The sequence below is a fragment of the Crinia signifera genome, chromosome 3 (assembly GCF_055691185.1).
Source record: "Crinia signifera chromosome 3, ASM5569118v1, whole genome shotgun sequence".
NCBI classification, from domain to species: domain Eukaryota; kingdom Metazoa; phylum Chordata; class Amphibia; order Anura; family Myobatrachidae; genus Crinia; species Crinia signifera.
Window position 1 is genome coordinate 186,764,280 of NC_139219.1, and position 26,183 is coordinate 186,790,462.

Below are 26,183 nucleotides of genomic sequence, written 5' to 3' on the forward strand. Positions count from 1 at the left end.
CAACATATCCATATCCTATGCTCTAAATATTTCAACCCCACCCCCTGTAATAGCTAGTTCCTTTTGTATGAACACTTCCCACATAACATATTTAGGAGTACAGCTTCCACACGATTTGTCTCAATTGACGTCTCGAAGTTTCTCTCTGCTTCTTCAGGTAATTAAAACCGACTATAGTATATGGTGCCATAAAAAATTGTCCTGGCTGGGCATAGTAAATGTAGTTAAAAGGGATACCCTGCCCAAGATTTTCTGGAGACTTCAAGCTTTGCTTATTGGAATCCTGGACTCTTGGTTCAAGTCCATCCAATCTCTTACTCAACAATTTGTTTGGTCACAAAAGAGGATTATCTGAATAAAAATGACACATTCCTCTCGAGGTGGTGGTTTCCAGTTACCAGAGCAGTTTTGCTCAATATGATTTTATACAATAGGCAAATCTTATTTTATTTGTAAAACAGATGTTACTGAGTGTCAGCTGGGATGCTTATTAGCAGATACATGCAAAATAACTTTTTTGTGGCAGCGCTATCACTGCATAACCAGGTACTGACTGGGTGCTTGGCCCCCCCATCTCAGTGTGGCAGGCAGCTGAACAGAGCATTAGGAGGTGGAGCTGCTTGGTGAAGCTTGTAGGCAGGACCAGCCCATCAGCCCTTCTGGCATTTGCTAGAAGTGCCAGATGGCCTGTCTGATCCAGTGTGTAACCATGGTTCTGTGCTATTCTGAAGCATGCATCTTTTATGTGTGTGGTTTAGGTTGTAACTGCCTATAGTAATGAGATGGTTACAGCTGTGGATTGAAAAACAGTGGTTGTGCGGCTCTATGCACATAGCTTCATTAGCATATGGAACTAAATTGTCTACAGTCATACGGGCTGGCGGCAACTTTGTATACGTAATCTTCCAGCCAGCTGTTTCATATTTACTAGACTTAAAAAGTCCATGTACTTTAGGCTTGTGTAGCACAGTTTAGAATTGTACAAATACATATGATAGGTTGCTTCATTCTAAAATATTTATTTTTTATTAGGAAATCCAAGCATTGGTATTCTAAAACACAGGGAAAGATATTATGTTTTCAGCTCCAAGGAAGCTGCCTACTTGTTTGCTCAGGATCCTGATCAATACATTAATTTAATTGGAGAGAAAGCTAAACAGTGTGCAGAACTGATACAGTTATTGGAGCTATACCAGCAGTTTGCATCCATCACTCCTTACTCCCAGGTATGGAAACCACTCTTTTCAATGTAATATCACTGCTTCATTGTACACAACAGTATGTAATGTAGCAGGTAATGTCTTGTCTTCCCTTCTATTACTATACTGTTATTGGGGTAGTAATTGGGATTGTTCTCAATATTTGCACATTTAAAATGCTTTTACCTAGTTGTTAGACAAAGCCATTGAAGATAGCTAGTTATTGGGTTATTGGGTTCAAGGTAACCTTTTATTTCCTTATTACAATGTGCCTTGTGTATTCTGGGGCTGATACAGTGGTTACCAGCGGTGGCTCCTTACCTGTCCAGCCAGGGAGTTCTGCATTGTTCCTGAATCGAATTCTGCTTATTGCCCTCCCAGTGATTGGTGGTTGATGCCACCAGGAGGCTGGTGTGTCCTAGTCATGTAACAAAGATCCATTTTTAGCAAAAAAAAAAAAGATGCCTGACACAGCACAGTTGCACAGACATGCTTGCATCTCACTCTGCATTGCATATTGAGGCTAGATGTATGGAAACATATCTGGATGCAAATTTGAACTGTGCATGTCTAGAAAACAAGCTGTGCATTTATGCAAATCATACTTGCCTCCCCTCCAAGGATATCTAGAAGACTCCCACAAATTGTTTGCCCACCGAAAAAGGAGGGAAAGTCCCCCACTGTCCCTGGAGCACCTGTAGAACCTTCTGTATTTAGAAGGTTCAAAATATTTGTCTATATGCCCCAGTTTTCCTTTTTACAACCCTAATATGAAATACTGTATGTTTTCAGTCAGATGTCTCTGTTTTTATATTCTCATAATGGTTATGATAACTCCCCTTCAGGCCCACGCTTCTGAAAAATTGCTGATGAAACCAATCACCAAATGTAATAGCAGCACACAAACGGATACACATATTCTGGAAGCCAACATTGTCAAGTTATATGAGTGGAATGAATGGGAACTGCGGAGGAAAGCAATTAAACTGGTTTGTATGAACATTGTTAAAGCAGCGTGTCTCTTCATACTTATTGTGAAAAATCCCTCAATCGCATAGAAAATAATGGCATGTGCTCATGTGTTGACACAAGTAAGAGGTCAACACATGAAAAGGATGACATGAGTTTTCACTTTTTCAAATTTTCTGACTTTTTCATGCTTTAACAGTCACATGGACTTCGATTGGGAACGATAAAGTGGGCCGAGTGCAGGGCCCATGTCGACAGGTGTTGCACTGACACAAAACAAGCAACAAACAAATTTCTACTTTTTCATGTCGACCTTTTGTCAATGTCAACCTAATGCATGATAGCAGTTTTTCAATGTTTACCTTTTGGTCGCAAGCTATTTATTGTCTATCCAATATTATAAATATATTCCGAAATCCAAAAATTTTTGATCACAACATTAGTGTCAACTTTCTGATGGCTCAGTGTAGACAAACTTTTGTTTCATGTGCAAAATTATCGCAAATATTGTAGAAAATGACCTTCAGGCTCTGTATAAGTTGGTCATGCCAAAGTAAATGTACAGTATGTTAGTTGTTCTTGACTGCAAACTTGGGCAGTGTAATATCTGCATTCTTTCTCACAGACTAATTTGCGGAAGAAAGTGACTCATTCCATGCAGACACATTGCAGCCACATGAGAAGAGAAAACTTCACCCAGATGTACCTACCAAAACAAGTGGGCACACAGACAAAACAGGATAACTCAAGCAACGTTCCGAAGCCACAGGTCTTCCTGTCAGGACTCCGTGGCTGTGGGTTATCAAAGCCCACATACATGGTTAAAGTGAATCTAACAAGAGATGTTGAGGAATCTTAAATAAAGCAATAAGTGTAAATATCAGGTCATTGTGAACGTTTAATTACTACACTGTATCACTGGTCTAAAATAAATAGCATACACTTTACTAGTGTAGAATGCAGTGGTGGAACTAATGACGGTGCACCAGGGTCTATGAGGAATAAGGACCCATGGCTGTGGCTTCTCAACTGCCTCCACCCTGCCCCCTGACCTATAGGGGGAAATTTACTAAAGGAAATTTGTAAAAAAAATAGGTGTATTTGTATCCAGAAATACACTTATTTTTGACATTTACTATCCCAAAAATACGGCAATTCGTATTCATATTGATGTGCTATCAATACGAATACGAATTGCCATATATTCGGGATAGTAAATGTCAAAAATTAGTGTATTACTGGATACAAATACACCTATTTTTTTTACAAATTTCCTTTAGTAAATTTCCCCCATAATGTAGCTGAAATCTTGAGCCTCCAGGAGAAAAAAATAAATGTATTTTGTGCGGGATGCAGGGTGGAGGGTGGGATCATCATTGGACACACTGAGGGAGAGAGAGGCCTGGACTGCCATCAGAAATTTTGGACCCAGGACTGACAAAACTGTCTGGGCCCCCTTTCCCCTTCTTGAACCACTGGTCACACTACTCTACCACTTCTTTGCTTAAGGGGAAATGTGAACTTTGTTTATGGCAAATGTTACCTGTTAGAGTACAGATCCCTGTGCATTTTCATAAAAAGAAAAACTCCCCAGGGCAGTTGAAGGAAGCAAGGCTTGAAACCTCTTATTCCCTGTAACCATCCAAGGTGTACATTTTCCAAAGAAAAAAAAAAGAGGCAATGTTGCCTGTAGAAACCAATCAGATTCGGTCTATCATGTTTTGTATTGCATCCTAGTTTCAAATAGGAGACAAATAGAAGTGTGATATATGTATGCATACATTAAATTGCCTATTTGAATTAGCCTGGACTCTGTTAAAAGGTAAATACCCCTCCAGGATGGAGGGAATGGACATTCCCAGCCAAACTGTGCTTTTTGCATTTTGTTAAATAAAGTTGCAGGAAAGAGAAAGAAACCAGGATGTTGCTGAGCATGAGGAGAGCAGAGAACAGTGGGGAGCTATTGGAATAGCAGGTTATACTGGGATCTCATGTAAGTTTGTGTAAATGGACACTTTAAGAAGCTAGGCAAACAGAATTCACCTTCAAGTGACCCTCTCCCAAATCTAACCAGCCACACCAAGAAAGACTGTCATGTTGATAGAATGTATTGAATAACTCCAGAATTGCTCAGTGGCAGGAGATGGAAGTACCATTGGCCCTTGTTGTTACAGCTTATAGAAGAGGCAGCTGACTTAACCAATAACCTACTGCATTGTTTTGTTTTTTTTTTAAGAAAATTTTTTTATTGAATTTTTCAAATCAAGAATCCAATAAAACAGATACAATGTTAAATATCATATGGGTGCTGGTTGATATTTGAGAAAGGTCTGAGAAGATACAATACTATTAGAAGCTAAATATACTTATTTGCGTATAAAGACCTAAAGGTTGATCATGGGTAGGAAGGAGGGGGGACGACGACGACGACGAGCTATGAGGAAAAAGGGAATGGGGGGGGGGGGGACCTGAAACGGGGACAGGGGGAGTAAAGGTGGGAGAAATAAAGGGGGAGTGAGTGAAGCAAGAAGAAAGGGGAAGGTGGGGGGGGGGGGGGGGGGGGGAGGGATGTCGGCAATCTCCAAATAAGCTTCAAAGAAAGTTAATCCAGTACATTAAAGATATGTCAACGGGGGCTCAGTTTGAAAGTAGGTTGTCCATGGGGACCAGGTTTTAATAAAAGAAGGCGTGGAATCATGTAAAAATGCGGTAATCTTTTCCACCTTGTAGGTGGACCAAATAGCATTAATTAAGGTAGATTTGGAAGGAGCTGTAGGGCTCTTCCAGTTTTTTGCGATCAGGCACTTAGTTGTGTTGAGAATATGATTGATCAATTTTTGTGATGCAGGTTGGGAACGTGGGATTGGTCTTAGTAAAAGGGAGAAAGAGGGAGAGGTGGGCATTTGTATGTCCAGCACCGATCTAATTAGCTCATGGGCTTCCCGCCAGGAGGACTGGATGATTGGGCAGCCCCACCAAGTGTGAAGGAAAGATCCTTCTTGATCGCATGATCTCCAACACTGGGGAGAGGAAGATGGGTAAATAGAGTGCAATTTGGTTGGTACCATATACCACCTATAATAGACCTTATGTGCATTTTCTTTAATTCGCGTTGAAATAGAGCTTTTTGCAACAGCCTGCATTGGTTTGTTTTTAATCTCCTAAAGTTGGATCCTCTTGACGCAGGAAAGACATTTAATATCTCACTATGTATGACCATAACCCAGTAGATTACAAATATTCAGTACAAGTTTATAGTCCGAAGCAGGAACTGACCCTTTGGGATCTATGTGATAGACTCTAGACTTTTAAGGGGTGATTGAACTTTCCTCTCCAAGGATTCTATAAGGACTAACAGTGATATCTGAGGTCATGGGTTCAATACCCACCATGGCCCTAACTGTGTGGAGTTTGGCCGGTAAGAGAGCACATCTAATGTACACCTGTGGTTATCACAGAAGTGCTGTACAGATCCAGAAATTCTCTCTTTAAATGGCATCCCCAAAGCCAACAAACTCAACATAAAGAAAACGACAGGCCCTCTGGTAAACTCAATCTGGTCTGTCCTTTATAATGACCGATCTATACGAAAAAATAGTGCTACAATTGCTTGCATTATTAAATCTTCAGATCTAGCCTTGGCTAGGAAAAAAAAAAGTAATTCCATTTGAACCACTAAAGGAAGCCATTTCCAGACCACTTCTTGTAGACCCCCAACTGCATGACCAACTACAGACCAGTATAAAAAATGTCCCTTTCTTAGAAGCATATGAGCTCTGCTTGAGTGACAGCTCAGCCAATCAGGAGAGCAGAACTACTGTTTGTGGCTCTCCCTGATTGGCTTATGGGTTTGAAAGTGACAGATGTCATGTGAGACCCTCCAGTCAAGTAGAAAAGAATCCATGTGTACAGTATGTATTGATTCTCTTCAGTTTGTTGGCTTTGTGACTTTGAACAGAAAAAAAAATTGTTGTAGATGGGGAGCGCAATAAAGTATGGAGGTGCAGCCTGCTAAAATCATAAAGAAGGAGCATCACCTTCTGAAGCAAATATTTGTATACAAAATGGTTAGCCTGGCGCAACCTTCATAAAAGATGTACGTGATATAAATTAATTACACATAAAATTTTATGTAAAAATAATAATAATTTCTACATTAAAAAGATTAAAAAGAATTCATGAATTAAAATGAATGGTACATAAGTCTCAGGACCACAGCATCCTTTCCGGGATAATCACATTAACAAAAAGTCACAAGAAATGTACCTCACCCTGTGACATTTTTCTCTCCCCTGAGGATGCCATTTGAACCGAAGAGGATGCAATGTACACTGGACTAGGTAAGTATAATTTTTTTTTTACAGGTACTCTATAGATTACTACTGGTGAAGAGGACCTAAGGGCCATGTGGGATGTAGGTACATATGTGTGTAAGTATGTATGTGAGTGTGCAATGGTGCTATATTAAAGCTAATAAGGTGCTGCTCTGTCTTTATTGTAATATTGCCCTTTAATGCCCCGCATACTGGTACTTGTGGTACTCTGGCCCTTGGGTGCCTCGTTGGAAGTGGGGGGGGGTCATTTCCATGGCCGCAAGGACCACTATTTTATTTATTAACAGTATCTTGTATAGCACACACATATTCTGCAGCACTACATGTACATGCACACAAACATTCTAGGGTTAATTTGTTGGGAATTTGTTTGTTTGTTAACGCAAATGCAAGAATGGTTTAAAACTCCACCCTTACCCAGATGGGCAAAAAATTGAACATGATAATTGTGAGGGATTCCCCTTAATATAGGATTTTAATACCTACCGGTAAATCTTTTCTCGGAGTCCATATGGAATATTGGGGTTTTCATCATAACGTATGGGAGAAAAGAGGTATCCACAGGAGACGGGCACATAGCAGCTCTTTCACTGGGTGTACTGGCTGCTCCCTTCTACTTCCTCCCACATGACCAGTTAATATGAAAACTGTGTCCAATAATCTGCACTAATTTTATCAAGGTGCATAATGGTCTGAATTGATAACCCGGGAAAAAAGGAAATCTTGAGCCAGCAAAAACCATCTCCACTGTTGCGCCTCACACTCCGTCTACATTGGTAGACACATGGAGCTTCCATATACGCTTGCATGGATACGTATCTAGCAAGTGCTGCTGATGACAGATCAGCGGGTGAGAGACGCGGCTCTGTAGTCACACAGGAGCCTGCTTGAACCAGACTTGAGACCGCCTACAGCCGCAGGTGAGAGACGTGGCTAACCGCACTGACTACAACTGCCGGCATCTGGCTAGTTCTCTTTCCTGGCTCATCTATCACATTCCCACCACCATCCTTCAGCAGGTAGTAGAACGGAGGGCAGTGGACTTTGCACGGAATAGCCCTCCCGCCTCCCTGCGTTAACAATATCTAAGCAATCCACCTCATTGGAACTCGTGAGTATTGCGCTAATTAGTGCATGCACCTTGATAAAATTAGCGCAGATTATTGGACATAGTTCTTTATCCTTGTAGTTAGAGACCTGCCTGTTGTAGGATCTCCATCTAATGAAGTGTGATTACACAGTCACACTACCATTTCTGCTGCTGAAAGAGATTTAAGTTTATAGGAAAAATTGCCCAATAATTTATTGAGCAATAAAATAAACCAGCACCCGAATTAGGAGGGTAACCTCAAAAAAATATGAAAACTGTGCCCGAAGGAATGGAAAGTATATGAGAAAAGGATATAACTATGGGTTAACATATAAAATGTATTAAAGTGGTGACATGCAACCAGCAAACCCATAACACAACAATGGCCAAGAACAAGATTGGCAATATAACTGAAGTCAAGAAATCAGTAACAGTATAACTGTAATTCAAGAGAACAGTAACAGGACCCATTATTCAAGATCAACATGGCAGCAAGATCCTACACTGAGGCGGGCGCCCAATATCCCATATGGACTCCGAGAAAAGGATTTACCGGTAGGTATTAAAATCCTATTTTCTCTATAATCCATATGGGATATTGGGGATTTCATCATAACATATGGGAATTATACCCAAGATTTAAGGATGGGCGGGAACGTGCAGAGATTGCTGCAGCACCGCATTCCCAAACTGAATGTCCTCCTTGGCAATGGTGTCAAATTTATAAAATTTGATAAATGTATGTTGACTCGACCATGTAGCTGCCCTACATAGCTGCAGAGCCAAAACACCCACTGCCCTGGTAGAATGAGCCCTAACCGTAGCAGGGCCAGGCAGACCAGCCACAGCATAGGCCTGTTTGATAGCAGTACAAAGCCACCGAGCAATTGATTTCTTTGAGGCCAGATTACCTTTTTGCTGGGCATCGTACAGAATCTGTTTTGCGAAGCCTAGCCGTCCTCTGGACGTACAACCTGAGAGCCCGAACCACATCCAACGTAGCAGGGATGTCCAAGTGAGGCCCACCTGCTGGAACCACAAAAGGCTGGTTCAAATGAAAGGTCGAAACAACCTTTGGAAGGAACCTTGGGTTCGTTCTGAGCTCCGCCCTATCCTCATGGAATATAAGGCTCTTGCAAGATAGAGCGCCCAGCTCTGACACCCTCCGTACTGAAGCCAAAGCTAACAGAACTGCTGCCTTACATGTCAGGAACTTTAACTCCACTGAGTTCAAGGGTTCAAACCAAGATGACTGAAAGAAGTCTAAGACCACCTCCAATCCCCATGTAGGTGTAGGCGGCACAAAGGGGGGTTGAATACGCAGCACCCATTGCAGGAAAGTCTGGACCTCCGGTAAAGAAGCCAATTTCCTCTGGAAGAAAATGGAGAGGGCCGAAATCTGTACCTGCCGCTCAACCTCTAAGGCCTGGCAGCCGCAGGGACCTTGAGTGAGCAAGTTTGTGTCTTGAGGGGGTGCCACGGGTCGTCCACTAACATGGCTTGATGGTCCGCGTACCACGCCCTGCGAGGCCAGTCGGGAGCAGCTATCAGAATTGCTTCCACTCCATCAGATCTTTATCTTTTTTTAGAACCTTCCCCAGTAATGGAATTGGTGGGAATACATATACCAGGTCGGAGCACCAAGGTGTTGTCAGTGAGTCCACTGCCTCCGCTTGAGGATCTCTGGTCCTGGAGCAATACCGGTTCAACTTCTTTTTGAGCCTGGACACCATCAGATCTATATGTGGGTTTCCCCACCGATCCACGATGCAAAGACTTGTTCTTTTAGGCTCCATTTGCCCTGGTGAAGGTCCTGACGGCTCAGGAAGGTCTGCCTCCCAATTGTCCACCCGAGAATGAAAATGGCCGACAGCACAGTCAGATGAGCCTCTGCCCAACTGAGGATCTTGGTGCTCCTCGTGCCCCCTTGGCAGTTTATAAAAGCCACTGTCGTCGCATTGTCCAACTGTACTTTTATCGCTTGATCTTCCAGCCAAGGTGCAGCTTGCAGGAGAGCATAAAACACTGCATCACGGCGCCCCATCCTTGGAGACTGGCGTCTGTCGTTAGCAGAATCCAATTCTGGATCCCGAACCTCCTGCCTGCAAGCAGGTTTGGAGGATGGAGCCACCATTTCAGTGATTCCACGGATCTCGTGGACAGGAAAAATTTCCTGTGCATCTGCAGGTGGGACCATTTGCTCAGGAGGTCTAACTGGAACACACAGGAATGGAACCTCCCGTATGAGATCAACATGAAAGAGGCAAACATTTTTCCCAGAACCCGAGTGCATTGATGGACAGAGACTAGCACAGCGGCAAATAGATCGCTCACCAGGGTCTGGAGTGCTTGAACCTTGTCCCCTGGCAGAAATACTTTCTGCTCCCTGGTATCCAGTACCATGCCCAGGGCCGCCGAGAGGCAGAGGGGGCGGGTACATTTTACCTGGGCCCGGGCCTGCCAAGGGTGCCCGGGTCCGGACACACACTTTAAAATATATTTTTGGGGCTGCGGGTGCGTAGGGAGGACAAGGACCTGCCCGCCCGCCCATGTGTCCGGCTACCCGCCCGCCCATGTGTCTGGCCACTCTCCCATGTGTCTGGCCACCCGCCCGTCAGCTGCGGCTTCCCCTGTCTGTCCTTCCCCTGCACACGGAGAGACAGACGCTAGAAGTCATAGTTCACCTCTAGCGTCTGACAGGAAGCACAGCTCTGCACTTCCTGGTAACGCTGCAGAGCTGTGCTCCCTGTCAGAGACGCTGGAAGTGAAAAATGACTTCTAGTGTCTGGCTCTCTGTGCGCAGGGGAAGGCAGGGTAAAGCAGGGGGCAGCAGCAGCTGCCGGGCAGTTGGCCGGGCACATATTAACCCCTTGGCAACGAGCTAGAACCCCTGGCAATGGAAATAAACCCCCCTTGGCAACGAGCAAGAACCCCAGGCAAAAAATATTAACCCTGTGGCAACATTTAAAAACCCCTTGGCAATGAGCAAGAACCCCTAGCAATGGACATTAACCCCCCCTTGGCAATGAGCATTAACCCCTGGGAACAAATATAAACCCATTGGTAACAAGCAATAACCCTTGGCAATGTATATTAACCCCTTGGCAACGAGCAAGAACCCCTGGCAACAGACATTAACCCCCCTCTTGGCAATGAGCAAGAACCCCTGGCAACGGACATTAACTCCCCTTGACAACAAGCAATAACCCCTGGCAATGCATATTAACCCCTTGGCAACGGACATTAACTCCCTTGGCCACAAGCAGGTAATTTATAATGTATTAGAAGCCTTACTGTGGGGGGCAACGTGGTGTGGCATAGTCGATTTCTGTGTGACATCCCATTTTTTGGGGACGGTCCTGTGTGAATTAGACATTGGCCATGCCCTAACAGCGACAAAACGGTGCCCAAATTTTTGACGCGTGCCTGCGGCAAGCACATATATTCCTTTCTCCACTGCCGTAGTTGGGAGGTATGCATTAGGTGTAAGGGGTATTGCAATGTGTGGCATAATGTGTCAGGGGCATTACAGTGTGCAGCATAGTATCAGGCATTATGGTGTGCTGCATCATGTTTCAGAGAAATGGCGGTGTGTGGCATAATGTATCGGGCATTACAGTGTGCAGCATATTGCGCTGGGGCATTACGGTGTGCGGCATAGTATAAGGGGCATTGTTCAAATTTTAGTAGCTCTCGGGGAGTTTTTTTTGTCTTTTTTTGTCACAAGTAGCTCTCGCTCAATTAAGGTTGGAGACCACTGGACTAGGTGAGCGGGCATGGGGTTAGCTGTGTCCATGCACCAACTCACGCATTCGCATGTGCAGTCTAATGCCGGGCAGCGTCTGAGCACTCGCTCAGACACTGCCCGGCTGTTCCCGACCTGGCGTGCGGCCTGCGCTGTGTGATTCGGTCATAGGTCACGCTGCGCAGGCCGCAGCTCTGACCACCAGTGCCGAAACCTGTTTGCCGCCGGGCCTCCCACATCATACCCGACACCGGAACCTGCTCGCCGCCGGGCCTCCCACGTCGCACATGTCTACCCGATGCCTGCCTATGCACTGCGGCCGCCTGCCCCCTTCCACAGTAGGTCAGTGTGGGGGCACAGGGGGCAATTTTCTTTTAGGGATGCCAATCCCTGGATCCCGGGAATACCGGGTTTCAGCATTTTTCAATCCCAGTGATACTGGTGTACCGGCCCCAAGATTTCTGTTGCCATCCCTTACATAGAAATGACCTTCTAGACCTACTTTGTCTCTGTCCCTGCGTCCCCACCATCTCTGTCCCCACCGTCTGGTCCTTTTTCACCACCGTCTCTGTCCCTGCATCCCGCCATCCCGCTCTATGCACCTTTGTCCCCGCCATCTCTCTCCCTGCATCCCCACCATTCCTCTCACTCTCCCTGAATTTTGCCTCAATCTGTGTGGAATAATTTGAATTTTGTGTCATTCCATGTGGCATAATGTGAATTTTACGACATTCCATGTGAATTTTGGCTCATTCTGTGTAGCATAATGTGTAAGGGGCAAGTATAAGGGGTCTACTATTGTGTTGCATAAAGGGTATATGGTGTGGTACACACCCCTATATCCTTTAATGGCCACACCTCTTTTCTGTCGCTTGCCACTCCAGGGGGGCCCCGTGACGATGTTGAACCGGGGCCCAAGATTTCTCTTGGCAGCCCTGACCATGCCCAGAAACAGCAGCCGCTGCGATGGGATCAGCGAGGACTTGGGAAGGTTCAGTAACCACCCGTGTGCAATGATGACCTGTGTAGATACCTGATTTGCCAGATTCAAAGCCTCCTCTGACCTGGCCTTGATAAGGAGGTCGTCCAGATAGAATATGATGTTTATCCCCCTCTTTCTGAGTAAGACCATCATCTCCGCCATCACCTTAGTGAATACGCGGGGTGCAGTGGACAGACCAAAGGGAAGGGCCTGAAATTGACAATGGTCCTCCAGAACGGCAAACCGCAGGAATGCCTGGGACCCATATTGGGATGTGCAGGTAAGCGTCCTTTACATCGAGGGATGCTAGGAACTTTCCCTGTTCTAATCCCACTATGACCGCTCGAAGGAACTCCATACGGAAAGTAGTTACCTTTAGGAATGGATTGAGAGACTAATTTTAGTAAGTTTTATTTATATAGCACACTTTCTCCAACAGGGCTCAAGGCGCTTTACAGACATTAAAAATAACAATGCACATACTGTAATACAAAGGGTCATCAGTACAAGGAACAAATAACAATGGCAGTACAGATATACATCACACATACACATCATGTACAGATATGCACTAGATGCATTCTAATAAGGGACATGGACATGGGGAACATATTTACCGAGCTGTGCAGTACGCAGGCAGCCATTCAGCAGCGCCACTTGGTGATTACACAGCCCAGCCAGCTAGGTAGCCAGTAACAGTACTATATCTATATATATATATATCTATATATATATATATATATCTATATATATATATAGATATATATCATTCGCGACGGCACTCAGGTAATGATACACAGTACACAGTTGCTGGATCTAAGCCAACGTTTCAATGAGTTTATCTCATTGTCGTCAGGGCAAACAAAGAAAGCAAAAAAACACTCACTATTTATGTGCTACTAAAACCATCACCACTTGCGTCCAAGCCAGCCTGCCCCACTGCCACGCTGAGGTTCCGACTTGTTCAAATGACGTCACCACTAGTGCGTCTGTCACCATGGAGATAAAATACAAAGCGGACTGTTACACATATTCTATACATGAAATACTGCATGAGTGCAAAAAGTAACTAAGGGATATATATCTAAGCATGATAACGTAATAAGCAGCTCAAACAGCATAATAAAGTTACATTATAAAAAACAGCTCAAGCCCAGCGTTTCATTTGAGCCATGGGGCTCAATGAATCTAACATATAGATCCATTTCACCTCCCTTTGAAGAAGAATTTTAGATCTGTTACTGCCATGCTTTAACGGGGGAACATGATCTAGTGTATGATCATATGTTTAAAAGCGGTGGGTGAATGACCCATCTCCGCATAATGTCTGGCCACGGGTTGCTCGCTTTTGCCCTTAAGTACTGCTGCATGAATGGCCAGTCTATGCTGAGCCATACGTGTCTTGAATTCACAATCGGTTTTTCCTACATAATACTTCTCGCAGGGGCAAATTAAAACATAGACAACAAATCTTGTTGAACATGTGATATGGTATTTAATAGGAAATGTGTTTAGTCAAAGGATGTTTGATGCTGGTGCCTGTCAGCATATAGCTGCACGTCACACAACCTGTACACTTCATGCAGCCTGTTTTGGGGGATGTTAAAAAAGTAGTATTGGAATCAGATCTATCAAATCCAGTAATATTGCTATGTACCAGATGATCGCGCAGGTTGCGTCCCCTGGAATAGCTGGTCAATATTTTTTTTATCGGCAAGACATTTAAGGTCCTTATCCAAGGACACTAAGGGCCAGTAGGTTTTTACTGCAGATTTCGCTAAATGACTAGCAGTGTTGTAGCGATTGGGCAAAAAGATCCTATTAGCGGCTTTTTTTCAGTTTTTTCTTTTTAATGTCTTGCCCCGGGGAATAGCTAGTACTTTGTCCCTAGTTTGTAACAGCAACTGGCGATTATAACCCCTCTCACAAAATTTGTCAACCATAATTTCAAGTTGTTTCAGGAGGTCAGACTCCTCGCTGCATATTCTGCGCACCCGCAGCATTTGGGAGTAGGGAAGACCTTTAACCACTGCAGGGGGGTAAAAGCTTGCAGGAGATAATAACAAATTGCGATCTGTGGGCTTTACAAAAAGTGAAGTTTTAAGAGTCCCGTTGTCAAGGGAAATGCAAACATCGAGGAAGTTGAAGGATGATTCTGAGCAGGTACACGTAAGTTTAATGGGACTAGTGCTGTTATTTTGTTGGTCTATGACATTAAGCAGAGATGATTTAGAGCCTCTCCAAAGGAGGATCATATCGTCAATGTACCGTGCATAGTAGACTATGTTGGATGAAACACTTTGATTAGAAAAAAAATGGCATGTTTGACTTCCATCATGTAGGCGTTGGTGTACGATGGGGCCATTGAGGACCCCATCGCACAGCCACTCACCTGTAGGAAGAACTGCTGAGCATGGTACCTGTAAAAAAATTGAGTTAAAAAATACTTATAGGGTTAAAAAATATACAAGATATAAGGCGGATGTTTATCAGCTCTTTTTTGGATATTTTTTGTGGGGTAGGCAAAGTCCGATGAGGTTTCCTCATCCACCATTTATATCCTTGAAACCATTAATTGCAGAGCAACTCAAACACATAGCGCAGAAACACAGTTTTTTCCCAATCTAAAAATATTTTTTTTTCAAAACCAATTCTAACAGATCGCAAAAAAAATGTGACGTTAGGGCCCTTATAATGCGGACTCCTAGAAATAAGTCTGCGAGTGGCACTGACCCCTTCTTGGTGGGGAATACTAGTGTAAAACGCACTCACATCAATGCTACAAAGAATGCAGTCAGGAGGAATATCTTTAAGATCCTGTAATGCCACTAGTAAGGCAGTGGTATCCTCTAAGAAGAATGGGGAGTTATGTAATACAGATTGCAGATAGACATCTAAGTAGGCTGAAACTGGATGAAAAATCGACCCGCGGGTAGATACAATGGGTCTGCCCGGGGGATTGACCAATTGCTTGTGCACTTTTGGCAAAGTGTAAAGCAGTGTTTTTTTTGGGGAATTCACAAGTTAATAACTGTTTCACATTTGTAGAGATGACACCAGAGCTGACAGCGGCAGCTAATTATCCAACTAACATTTAAAAGCCACGGTAGGGTCGGATGTCAAACGCAAGTATGTGTTGGCATCCGACAACTGCCGTTCAATTTCTGCCTTGTACTCAGACAAATTTTGAATAACAATAGTGCTGCCTTTGTCAGCGGCTCTAATTACAATATCACGTCTAGCGCCAAGCGATTTTAATGCTGCAAACTCAGTTTTATTTCAATAAAATTTAAATAAAACTGAGTTTGCAGCATTAAAATCGCTTGATCAGATTACCTGATCTTTTGCAGCTGCTGGTAACCATGACCGGAAGAACCTGTGATGGGGAGGTCCTGCAAATTCCAGCCTGTAGGCTTTGGAAATAAGATCCCTCACCCAAGAATCCAGGTGCGAGGCATCCCATATGTGGCCAAACTGCGACAGCCGGCCCCCCACCTTGCATGAGACTCGTGGAGTGGCCCCCGAGTCATGCCAAGGGTTTATAGGTGGATGCACTAGGAGCACGGTCCTGTGACCCTGGACCTTTTTGAATTTGCCGCGGCCACCCCTGGCAGCAGAGGAAGCGATTCTTGCCCGCTGCTTGGGAAGGCCGAAAGGACTGAAATGACTGAGAAGCCTGTCCAGAGAAAGGCCGTCTGGTCTGTGTGGCCATAGTCGGCAGAAAGGTGGACTTTCCTGCCGTAGCTTTGGAAATGAGATCATCTAACTCACTGCCAAAAAGCCTTTCCCCTGTAAAGGGAAGGCTTTCAACACTACACTTGGAGTCAGCATCTGCAACCCACTGGCGCAACCAGAGGGCCCTACGACCTGAGATTGCCATGGCCGAGGTGCGGGCATTGATAGCACCCAGCTCCTTCTAGGCATCACACATGACTTTTGCAGTGTCTTGGATATGGTGCAATTTTTCAGCAACTTGCGCTACTGACATGTCTGCCAACAAACCGTCTTGTATTTGAGTGGCCCATGTATGGAGAGACTTCCAACAGCTGGCAAGGACTGGCCTCTGTGATGCACCACTTGCCGTATATATGGTTTTAAGGGTGGTATCCAGCTTTTTGTCAGCATTATCCGTTAGCGTGGCAGACCCTGGAACAGGGAGTACCACCTTTTTAGGCAACCTGGACACCGAAGCGTCTACAACTGGAGGCTCCTCCCACACCTTCCTACTGATTGGGTCAAACAGAAAAGCTGATTTGAACCTTTTGGACAATTGGAAAGGTTTTTCAGGTTGTTTCCAAGCCTCCTTAAATGTGTCTTCTAAGTCAGCTTGCTCAGGAAAAACAATATGTTGTTTTTTCTGTGAGCCAAAAATGGGTCACCCTCCTGTATTTCAGCCAGGGGGGTATCCAAAACCTCTCTTATAGCCATAATGAGGCTCCGGGCCACGCAGAGATGATTGAGAGTCCTGTAACGGAACGGCATCATTATCATCATCCCCTGCCTGAGAATCAACATCAGAATCAGGCAACATGTGGCGGCAGCACGCTTGCGTGACTGTCCCGCCATGGGTGTAATATTATCCACCCTTGCAGACAGAACCGAAAGGTCCTGCTGCACCTGTTTGGTCTGCACACTATTTGCAGCCAATTGAGCAGACACGGGCCCTTATTCTGATCTGTGCGGCCAGATCAGAATATGCGGCCAGGACCGTGCAGGCGAATCCCCGCCTTCCATACGGATCGCCACCTCCGTCCGTACGCGGATATGTGGCGGTCCGCATGAAAGTGGACGGGGATACGCCTCCTCCATCTTGGGAGCAGCCCCTGCATTCGATGGTCGCCGAACATCGAATGCAGGGCCGCACGCTCCACCAGCGCCCGCCACCCTAGACCACACGGACACTTGTCCGTATGAAATCATGTATGGGGGCGGGCAGCTGACATCCGGCGATGTCAGATGCCCGCCCCCTACACATGCGTCACGGCTTCATTACCATGCATACGCCCTGCGTTTGCATGGGAACGCCCATGAAACGCGGGGCGTATGCATAGGGTAATGAGGCTAAGTAGCCCTTCACGCCCCTCTCCGCCCCCTGTGCGGCGTCTAAAGAATACGTACGGCGAAACCGCTTGCACATGCGCAGAGTGACCTCTGCACATGCGCAGTCGAAAACCATCGGCGGTACGACCGCATGCGGAAAAATCCACACCGATCAGAATAAGGGCCACTGTCTGCAGCATGTTTTTAATGCCAGATGCCCACTCAGGCTCTTGGGAGTCTGATTGCGGGGTCCCACTAAGTTGGGGTGATATACCAAGCTGTGGGGACATGCATTGTTCACAGGTAATTTGTGAATTGGACCCAGGTGCAAACTTAGTGCTGCAAATGACTATATATGTGTGAGTCTCTATCACTGAATGTGTGTAGCTTTAACAAGCCTGTGGGGGAGCGCTCAGAATACACTGAGGAGACCAGCACACCCTGTAACCTTAACCCCCGTTTGTAGGAGTTGGTTCAGTACATACACAATAAATGTCAATACAATGAGTGCACAGTGTGACACACAATGAGCGATTAGCGCTAAATGACACTAGCTGTTCTGCTGCAGAATCCCTCTTCACCACCTCACTCGCTGAGGAGTGTCTGTGAGACAATAATGGCACCAGGTCCCGCTCCGGGTAAGCCCCGCCCCTTGCAATGGCGCTGGGCTTATACTGGGCTTATACTAATATTTATACTGGCGCTGGCTGTCAGTATCGCCCGCCTGAACAGCACTTTATGTGGGAACTGCCCTGGTGGCCCATGGACTGTCACCTAGCATCCAGTCTGTGACAGGGGGTCTGCGCAGCCGCACAAATGAACCGGGGTACCCCGGTTTGTACTCACCACTGAGTCAGGAGTGTGCGGCATGCTGGGGCGCAATGTAACGCTGCAGCGCAATGCCCACGATGACAACAACCCACTCAGGACAGTGGTCCTGCAGCAGGGACAGCTAGGTACCTTAAGAGGCCTGCAACTTAACCCTTCTCCTGACTTCCCACGAAGCAGGAAGTCCAACACAGCAAACCCAAAATAATAAAATAAATGAAACTGAGGACAAACTCCCTGGAGCTCCTCTCTGGAGGGCACATTTTTCTAAACTGGTCCGTGGGCGGGGAATCAGAGGGGAGGAGCCAGTACACCCAGTTCAAAGATGTGCTTGTCTCCTGCGGATACCCTCTAGTACCCAATGTCTTCAGACGATTCCCAGTATCCCAAAGGACGTTATTGAAAAGACAATATTGTCACAGTGGATTTCATTGTCCTTGGTGCATCCTAGAGTCACATTCCTGTTTTCTATGGATTGAGCAGAGGCTTCCATAAGTAAAGAGAAACTAACAGGAAATGTCTTTGATATCCAACTCTCAAATATACAACATGTCTGTATTTCTAATATAGGCATTGCGCAATAGCTTTTGCAATACCTCCTGGTTAGCAATGGCCCTCCTTTTTGAATAACACATTATTAGATCCCCATACCTTTATTGCATGAGGTGAAAGTCGCAGGCTGCAAGGTCAGGGCTCTACGACAGGTGTAGCAGAACCTCTTTGAACTGCAGGCGTCACAGTCAAATCCAGAAAAAAAGGGTTTTTCTTTTAGAAAAGTCAGTGTGTCCCCACAACAAGGAGCGGTAGGTGGTAAGGTCTGGTATATAACAGGGCAAGAGTGCAGGAACAGGTGTGGTTGGTGACGGTAAGTGTCTCTGGCATGATGTTGTGGGCAGTGGTGCAATTAGAGAAAATATCTCTAGCGATACTTTAAGTGGCGCACATGCAAAATAAAGATGTGGCCACTCAAAACTGGGATGCCCATTTCTTGTCACTTTGGGAGCATTCCTCTCCATTCTGTTTCAAATACTCCTTACCAACATGGTGGTTTCACTGCATTCGGGAACCTCTGAAGAAAAGCATCCTCCCTTAGCTTTCCTCCCTTAGCTTTCCTCCCTCATTTAGGGCTTTATTCTAGTTCACTCTTTCTAACAAAATCCTTCTTAGATGGACAAAACCATGTTCACTGCAGGGGGGCAGATGTAAAATGTGCAGAGAGAATTAGATTTGGGTGAGTTATTTTGTTTCTGTGTAGGGTAAATAATGGCTGCTTTATTTTTACACTGCAATATAGATCTCACTTGGAAGTAAAACCCCACCCAAATCTAATTCTCTCTGCACAAGTAACATCTGCTCCACCTGCAGTGCACATGATTTTGTCCATCTAAGAAGGAATTTGTCAGAAAGAGTGAACCAAAATAACCCCCTTAGTCTCTCAGCCTCCCCTCTCTATGTATCTCTCAGCATACCTGTGTCTTCTTGCCTCCCTCTCTGTTATCCTCCCTGTGGGTGAGCCAACCTCCCTTCCCTGTGTCTCCTTAGCCTCCCTCCCCTGTGATTTCCTGCCTCCTTTTGTCTTCCAGCCTCCTTCCCTAGTGTCTTCCAGCCTTCCACCTTTTTGTCTTCCAGCCTCCCTCCTGTGTCAGCTAGCCGCCCCATGCCTTTCAATCTCCCTCTTATCAGCCAACCTCCCCGCTTCATGTCAGCCAGACTCCCTGCCCTGTGGCAGCCAGCCATCCCCCCTTCTGTCTGCCAGCCAGCCTCCCCATGCCTTTTAACCTCCCTCCCATGTCAGCCAGTCTCCCTTCTGTGTCAGACAGCCTCCCTCCCGTGCAGCCAGCCTTCCACCCATGTCAGCCAGCCTCTGTCCCCCGTTTCAGACAGCTTCCTCCTTGATTTCAGCCAGCCTCCCTTCCCTGTATCAGTTAGCTTCCCCATGCCTTTTAAACTCAATCTACTGTCAGCCCACCTCCCTTCTGTCAGCCTGCCTCCCTCCCCTATGTCAGATAGAATTCCTCCCTGATGTCAGCCAGCCTCCCTCCCCAATGTCAACCAGCCTTTGTCCCTCGTTTCGGCCAGACTTCCTCCCTTATGTCCGCCAGCCTCCATTCTGGGTCAGTTAGCCTATCTCCCTTGTGTCTGCCAGCCTCCCTCCTGTGTCAGCCAGCCTCTGTCCCCTATTTCAGCCAGCCTCCCCACAATATGTCAGCCAGCCTCCCTTCCTTGTCAGCCAGCCTCCCTCCTGTGTCAGCCAGTCTCTGCCCCCCCCCCCCCGATTCAGCCAGCCTCCGTCCAGTATCAGCCAGCCTATATTCCCCATTTCAGCCAGCCTCTGTTCCTCGTTTCAGCCAGCCTCCATCCCCTATGTCAGACAGCCTCCATATCCCTATTGTCTGCTCCCCCAAGCCTCCCAGCGAGCGCACACAATCTCAGTAATTGATAGACGGCCCCTGCTGTACAACAACATTCTTCTACTGACTTCGGGACCAGACGAAAGTGCTGGGAAGGAGCAGCAGCTGCAGCACTAACCTTTGACACATAGGCAGGCTGCTGGCTGCCATGAGCTCCCCACATGGCAGCCAGTATGGAGAGCCCCACTGGCTGGAATTCATTTCAGCATCCAGCGTTGAGCTTGAGTCAGAGTGCAAAGCCGCGCTGGGTTCTAGTGCCAGCAAGCTATTTCCTGTAAAATGTAACTTAACGACAGAGGAGGGGGGCGCGTCCATGTGCCCACGTGCTCCCCCATAAATCTGCCAAAGATAAAAAAGCACCTTAAGGGATGGTGCACATGCGTGAAAAGGGATGAGGAATACAATGAAAAGTGAATAGTGCATTACATAGAGGATAAACTGAGTTATCATGTACAAAAATAGTGTTCAAATGCGTTCACAAATAAAAAAAGTTAAAGCCATGGATGCATTACTTTTCAATCCAGCCTCGTATCTTTATTTAATGATTGAATTTTATTGCACCTTTTTATGTCTGCTGCTTTTACTATGCATTAGATCAGTGGTTCCCAACCTTTTTTGTCTCCCGTACCCCTTGATTAGGATTTTCATTTATGAGTACCCCCTCGTGGAAATTTTTAGGGGGCGGGGCCTAAAAGGGGTGTGGCCTCGATTGAAGAGGGAGGGAGAGAGAGAGAGCGAGAGGGGGAGAGAGAGAGGTATCCCTGTGTGTATATCTCTCTACCCGCTGCCATCCCCAGTACAAGTGTAACCTTCCCAACCCCACTAACCTGTCAGTAGAACAGATACATTAAAGGCAGCCGGGGACTTGTCTTCTTGTAAGCTGCGGACCCGGCCGACACCGTCCATGGAAGTAAATTAGGTGAGGTGCTCCTGGAACAGCGGGTTCTCCCTCACCCCCAGCCGCCGCTCAAGTGTTACACACCGGGGCAGTCACTTTCCAAGCCTCCCCTCAGTCTCAGAAGCTGGCGGCGCGTGTGACTGCTGTGGCCGCCATTACAGGCCGGGCCACCGCGTACCCCCGAGCGGGTGGACGCGTACCCCCAGGGGTACGCGTACCACAGGTTGGGAACCACCGCATTAGATAATCATATACTAATTTTTTTGTTTTATGTGAGAGACTGGTGTATTTAACAAAGTACGGTATACTATTTTACGCATGTCACTTCTTTTTATGTGAATGTCATGTGATTACCCCAATATGGTAAAAAAAATAAAATTGTTTTTGTTTTCTGTTTTTCTATTTACAAATGGAAACAACAGCGATTAAACAAACTGGGTAGAAATAAACCGACATCGAGGTAGGAGGGCCCTGCTCGCAAGCTTACAGTCTATATTATAGACTCTATGGGCAGTATTCAATGAGAATTATGACGATGTGCAGCAAATCCTGTTTAGGATTCGCTGCACATTCGCCACTGCCCGCCGCGTTCCGGAGTTCGCCGGCTCCAGTATTCAACGAGTCAGGGGCTCACTGCCCCTGACCGGCGAATTTTAACTCCTGCGGCATCGCCTGAGGACGGCGGCAGGCAGGGAGATGGAAGTCTCCCTGCCTGCCCCAGAACGTTTGTGGGGGGAGGTGGCACAGGCTGCCCCCCGGGATAGCCAACAGGGGACCGGGTATTCACTACAAATGTAATGATCGGGTGCAGTGAATATATGAATATCTAATGAGCGTCTCAGCTCCCGGCCCCCTGCTGGCTGCTCTGTGTAAAAAAAAAATATATATATTTTTTTTTTAAATTAAATATATATTCATGTGCTTACAGCATGCCCCTCATCAGAATAAAATTCCTGATTTTTTGACACCAAATGTAAAAAACAAAACACTTTATTTTAAAAGTTCACATTCCACTTCACCATAAAAAGATAGCGATTGCTACTCGGTGAATCATGGCGATAAAAACCTTGAAATGTATTCGCCATCTGGTCATTGAATAGGGTGATTCACCGTTTTAGTCAAAAAAAATTGCCGTACAGCACGAAAATAGCACAAAATCGCCATAAAACATGGCGAATCAGCCTCATTGAATACTGCCCTATAGCTATAGGGATAATAGGAGGGATACATAAGGAGGATTATTTTTAGGTAATTTGAGTCCATTATTACTATCATTATTCATTTTAATAACAATAATCATATAATTATGTAGCCCCAATTAAGATAATTCAAAACCTCAAAATGCTTAATTAGCTAATAGGAAGGAGTGTCCAGAGGTTTCTGAAGAAAGTCCTGACGATTTTACCTTACAATATTTTCCCACCTTTCCAACTCCTCTGGGACGAAGCAAACAAACATAGGGCCATTTATTTGGTATAATGTGAATTTGTCTGACAGGGGATCACATTTACACCTAGAGGTTACTGGGAATGGTTGGGTTAATGGTTATCGCCTCATCACTACAGTCACAGTGTATCCGCCACTCTCGCTGTGCTGCCATTCTCACATCCTATGGTGACCCGCGCCCGTTCCTACTACTTATACACTGGCCGCGGTGTTCGGGTCGGGCTAGTGCCAGGCTGCCGTCACCCCCCCCGCACGTACACTCCTTCGGCTCCGCCCTAGCTGTGGGCAGGGGGGCACGGTGTGGGCAGAGGAGGTGGGACACGGAGATGGGGGAGAGGCGAGCGCGCTGCTGTGACGTCAGATCCGGCAATGTCACTGTCAGTACAGTAACCACAGCTGGGCATGAGCAACAGCAGCAGTACGCAGTGAGCGAGCAGAGGCAGAGTCAGTGCTGGGTGCCGGAGGGCTGAGAGCTGAGAGCAGCTGACGTACAGGCACCATGGCAGCCCGCGGTGAGTACTGTCTCGTCCCGTGTACACACATCACTGGGGTCAAGATAACTTTGGCGTCATGCTTGTAATCAGTTTGCTTTACGCAGTACGCATTTAGGATAGAGGCGGATACTGGATAGGGATTTAGACATGGCAATTGCGTATAGAGTGAACAAAAGAAGCAACATACCATCCCTCCCAACATGACCCTCTCCAGGAGGCACACAATGCTCTGTTCCTGCACTTTCTTCTTAATGTATAATTACCTTCATCTGTGTTGAACAGATTAATTGATAAGAAAGGTGCTACAACACAGGTGATGGCAGTCATACATTAGGAGGAGAAGTGCAGGAGCAGAGCAATGTGTCCCTCCTGGAGGGGGTCATGTTGGGAGGTATGACATACTGTATGGTGCATGTGTACTGTATGCAGTATATTTGGTGCCTGTTTTAAGGAAACATGGATGACTGTGCAACTGTTACTGGCTGGAGAAGTACCTGGCTGCTAGACTATTTTTGGTACTTGTGTATTATAGCGGCGCCCCCGATGTACATCGCGCGATGTTTTTATCGAATCGCATGCCATGCACCCGATGTCATGCGATGCGATTCGAATTTTGCCCCCTATGCGATGAAACATTGTATAAGCACCCTAAAGGGTGTTTTTAAGCACCCAAATGGGTGCTTACAATGTGAAATGCACCCCCACGCCACCCCCCACTATAAACGTGAACCCGAAGCGTGGCGAGCGGCGGCGGTACGCGTCCTCCGACCTTTTCATACCCCCACTATCCACGTCGGCGTGGAGTTGAGAATAAAAAGTGTGGCGAGCGGACGCGGATACCTGTGAAGCCTGCGAGGCTTGCCACGCTTCGGGCTCGCTGCGCTCGCCACTCTTTCTATTCTCAACTCCACGCCGACGTGGATAGTGGTGGTATGAAAAGGTCAGAGGATGCGTACCGCCCCTTCGGGTTCACGTTCATAGTGGGGGGTGGCGTGGGGGTGCATTTCACATTGTAAGCACCCATTAGGGTGCTTATACAATTTTTAATCGCATCGCATCGCATTGTATGGCATTGTATGCCATACACAATGTCCTACAATTTAAAAATTGTATGACATTGTACAATATTGTGTCGCATACCATCGCATGCCTTATGGTATGCGATGCGATGGGTGCCGCTATAATACACAAGTACCCTATTTTTTGTTAAACGGAAAAAAAGCAATGTATGATGAGTCACATCTCCAGATACCAACTCTGTGTGCATGCCCGCAGCGTCTCTTACGCTTACATGTTATATGTGCCTGTCCGCAGCGTCTCTTACGCCTACATGTTATATGTGCCTGCCCGCAATGTTATATGTGTTATACGCAGTGTTATATGTGCCTGCCCTCAGCGTCTCTTACGCCTACATGTTATATTTGCCAGCATGCAGGGACATATTAAGCCTTCAGGGGGCCTGGGTCACTTTAGGCTCCCACTTGTCATTACTGGCTGCAAACTGCACGGGAAAATATTATTCTGTTGGAGACCTCCCAGGCTCAGCGCTGCCTCTGATTAAAAACCTTCCCATGATGAGGCCATTGCTGTCTTCCATGGGCCTGAGAAGCATGTGATGAGCTCCATCTTCTAAGCCTTTGACCTCCTGTGCAAAGTCTCATGGGTCAACTCCCAGTAATGCACTGCACACTTGTGCACTCCGTGTGCCTAGGCTCCTGATGCTCAGCATCATTAATCATTGTCACATTGGCCACAGGGGGCCCTAGATAAAGTGGAGCCCAGTGATACTGACCCACTGAGCCCCCCCCCCCCCTCCCTTAATTAAAACATGTTATATGTGCCTGCATGCAACGTCTCGCACCTACATGTTATATGTTCCTACTGCAGCATCTTTTACACCTACATGTTATACAGTAGTGTTCATTCTAGGACCCACCAACTTTAAAAACCCATGCAGTTCCTTGTGTCGCTGTTTGCTGTGGTGTTTCTAGCACAGATCTGGTTTGCATATCAGTGCTGATATACAGACTACACTGTGCTATACGTACTACAGCAGACAGCGACACCCCAGGCAGGGAAGAGAAACTGCATGGGTTTTCAAAGCTGGCGGGTGCTAGAATAAACACTATAATTATTTGCGGGATCAGCGGCACTCCCAACGGACTTACAAAAGAGATTCCAAATTGATTATTTAAGTTTTGGAAGTTTAATTCAGTCTTCAGGATGTTTAAATACAAAAGCACTAAAGACATTAAACTTTTGTAACTTCATAAAGTATTGTAAGTCCTTTAGAGTGCTGCTGATCCCACGGATGTATATCCATTGAGTGTGCACCACGGCTGTTATCCTACATGGTTATGTGAGTTCCTACCATCTGTATCTGTCTGTAATAACTTCCATTTTTGTAGTGTCTTACAAGTTTCTTCTTTTTGTTTTCTCCCCAGAGAACGTCAGTTTGCTTTTCAAGCTCTATTGTTTACTGGTAATGACTTTGGTGGCTGCTGCCTATACTGTAGCATTGCGATATACAAGGACATTAAAAACAGATATGTACTTTTCTACAACAGCTGTTTGCGTGACTGAAGTTATAAAGTTACTACTGAGTTTGCTTATCTTGGCAAAGTAAGTACCATGTTGGTTACAGTAGGTACCATGTTGCCATACCTATATTCACTAAATATGCTGGTGCTGTATGCAGATTTTTCTATTGTATGCTTTATTAGAATGAGGCCTGTTACTGTATTATC

General features: G+C 46.0%; 2 protein-coding genes and 1 long non-coding RNA gene across 5 annotated transcripts in view; 2 read left to right on the forward strand and 1 right to left on the reverse strand.

The window, feature by feature from the left end:
* Positions 1 to 3,051, forward strand: part of CFAP206 (cilia and flagella associated protein 206) — a 25,262-nt gene extending 22,211 nt beyond the window's left edge. For all 3 annotated transcript variants that reach the window (XM_083177098.1, XM_083177099.1, XM_083177100.1), the window contains exons 11-13: positions 1,033 to 1,226; positions 2,045 to 2,188; positions 2,794 to 3,051. In XM_083177098.1, the coding sequence (XP_083033224.1) occupies positions 1,033 to 1,226; positions 2,045 to 2,188; positions 2,794 to 3,027 (572 nt within the window). In that variant the 3' untranslated portion in view covers positions 3,028 to 3,051. The remainder of the gene's footprint in view (positions 1 to 1,032; positions 1,227 to 2,044; positions 2,189 to 2,793) is intronic.
* The window catches only part of LOC146064049 (uncharacterized), a 25,552-nt gene extending 2,257 nt beyond the window's left edge, over positions 1 to 23,295 (reverse strand). The window contains exons 1-2 of the long non-coding RNA XR_014471738.1: positions 22,902 to 23,295; positions 13,206 to 13,308 (exon numbers count right to left, since the gene is read on the reverse strand). This is a non-coding gene — a long non-coding RNA (uncharacterized LOC146064049). The remainder of the gene's footprint in view (positions 1 to 13,205; positions 13,309 to 22,901) is intronic.
* The window catches only part of SLC35A1 (solute carrier family 35 member A1), a 27,921-nt gene continuing 25,024 nt past the window's right edge, over positions 23,287 to 26,183 (forward strand). The window contains exons 1-2 of the mRNA XM_083177101.1: positions 23,287 to 23,454; positions 25,881 to 26,058. Coding sequence (XP_083033227.1) covers positions 23,442 to 23,454; positions 25,881 to 26,058 — 191 coding nt within the window. The 5' untranslated portion in view covers positions 23,287 to 23,441. The remainder of the gene's footprint in view (positions 23,455 to 25,880; positions 26,059 to 26,183) is intronic.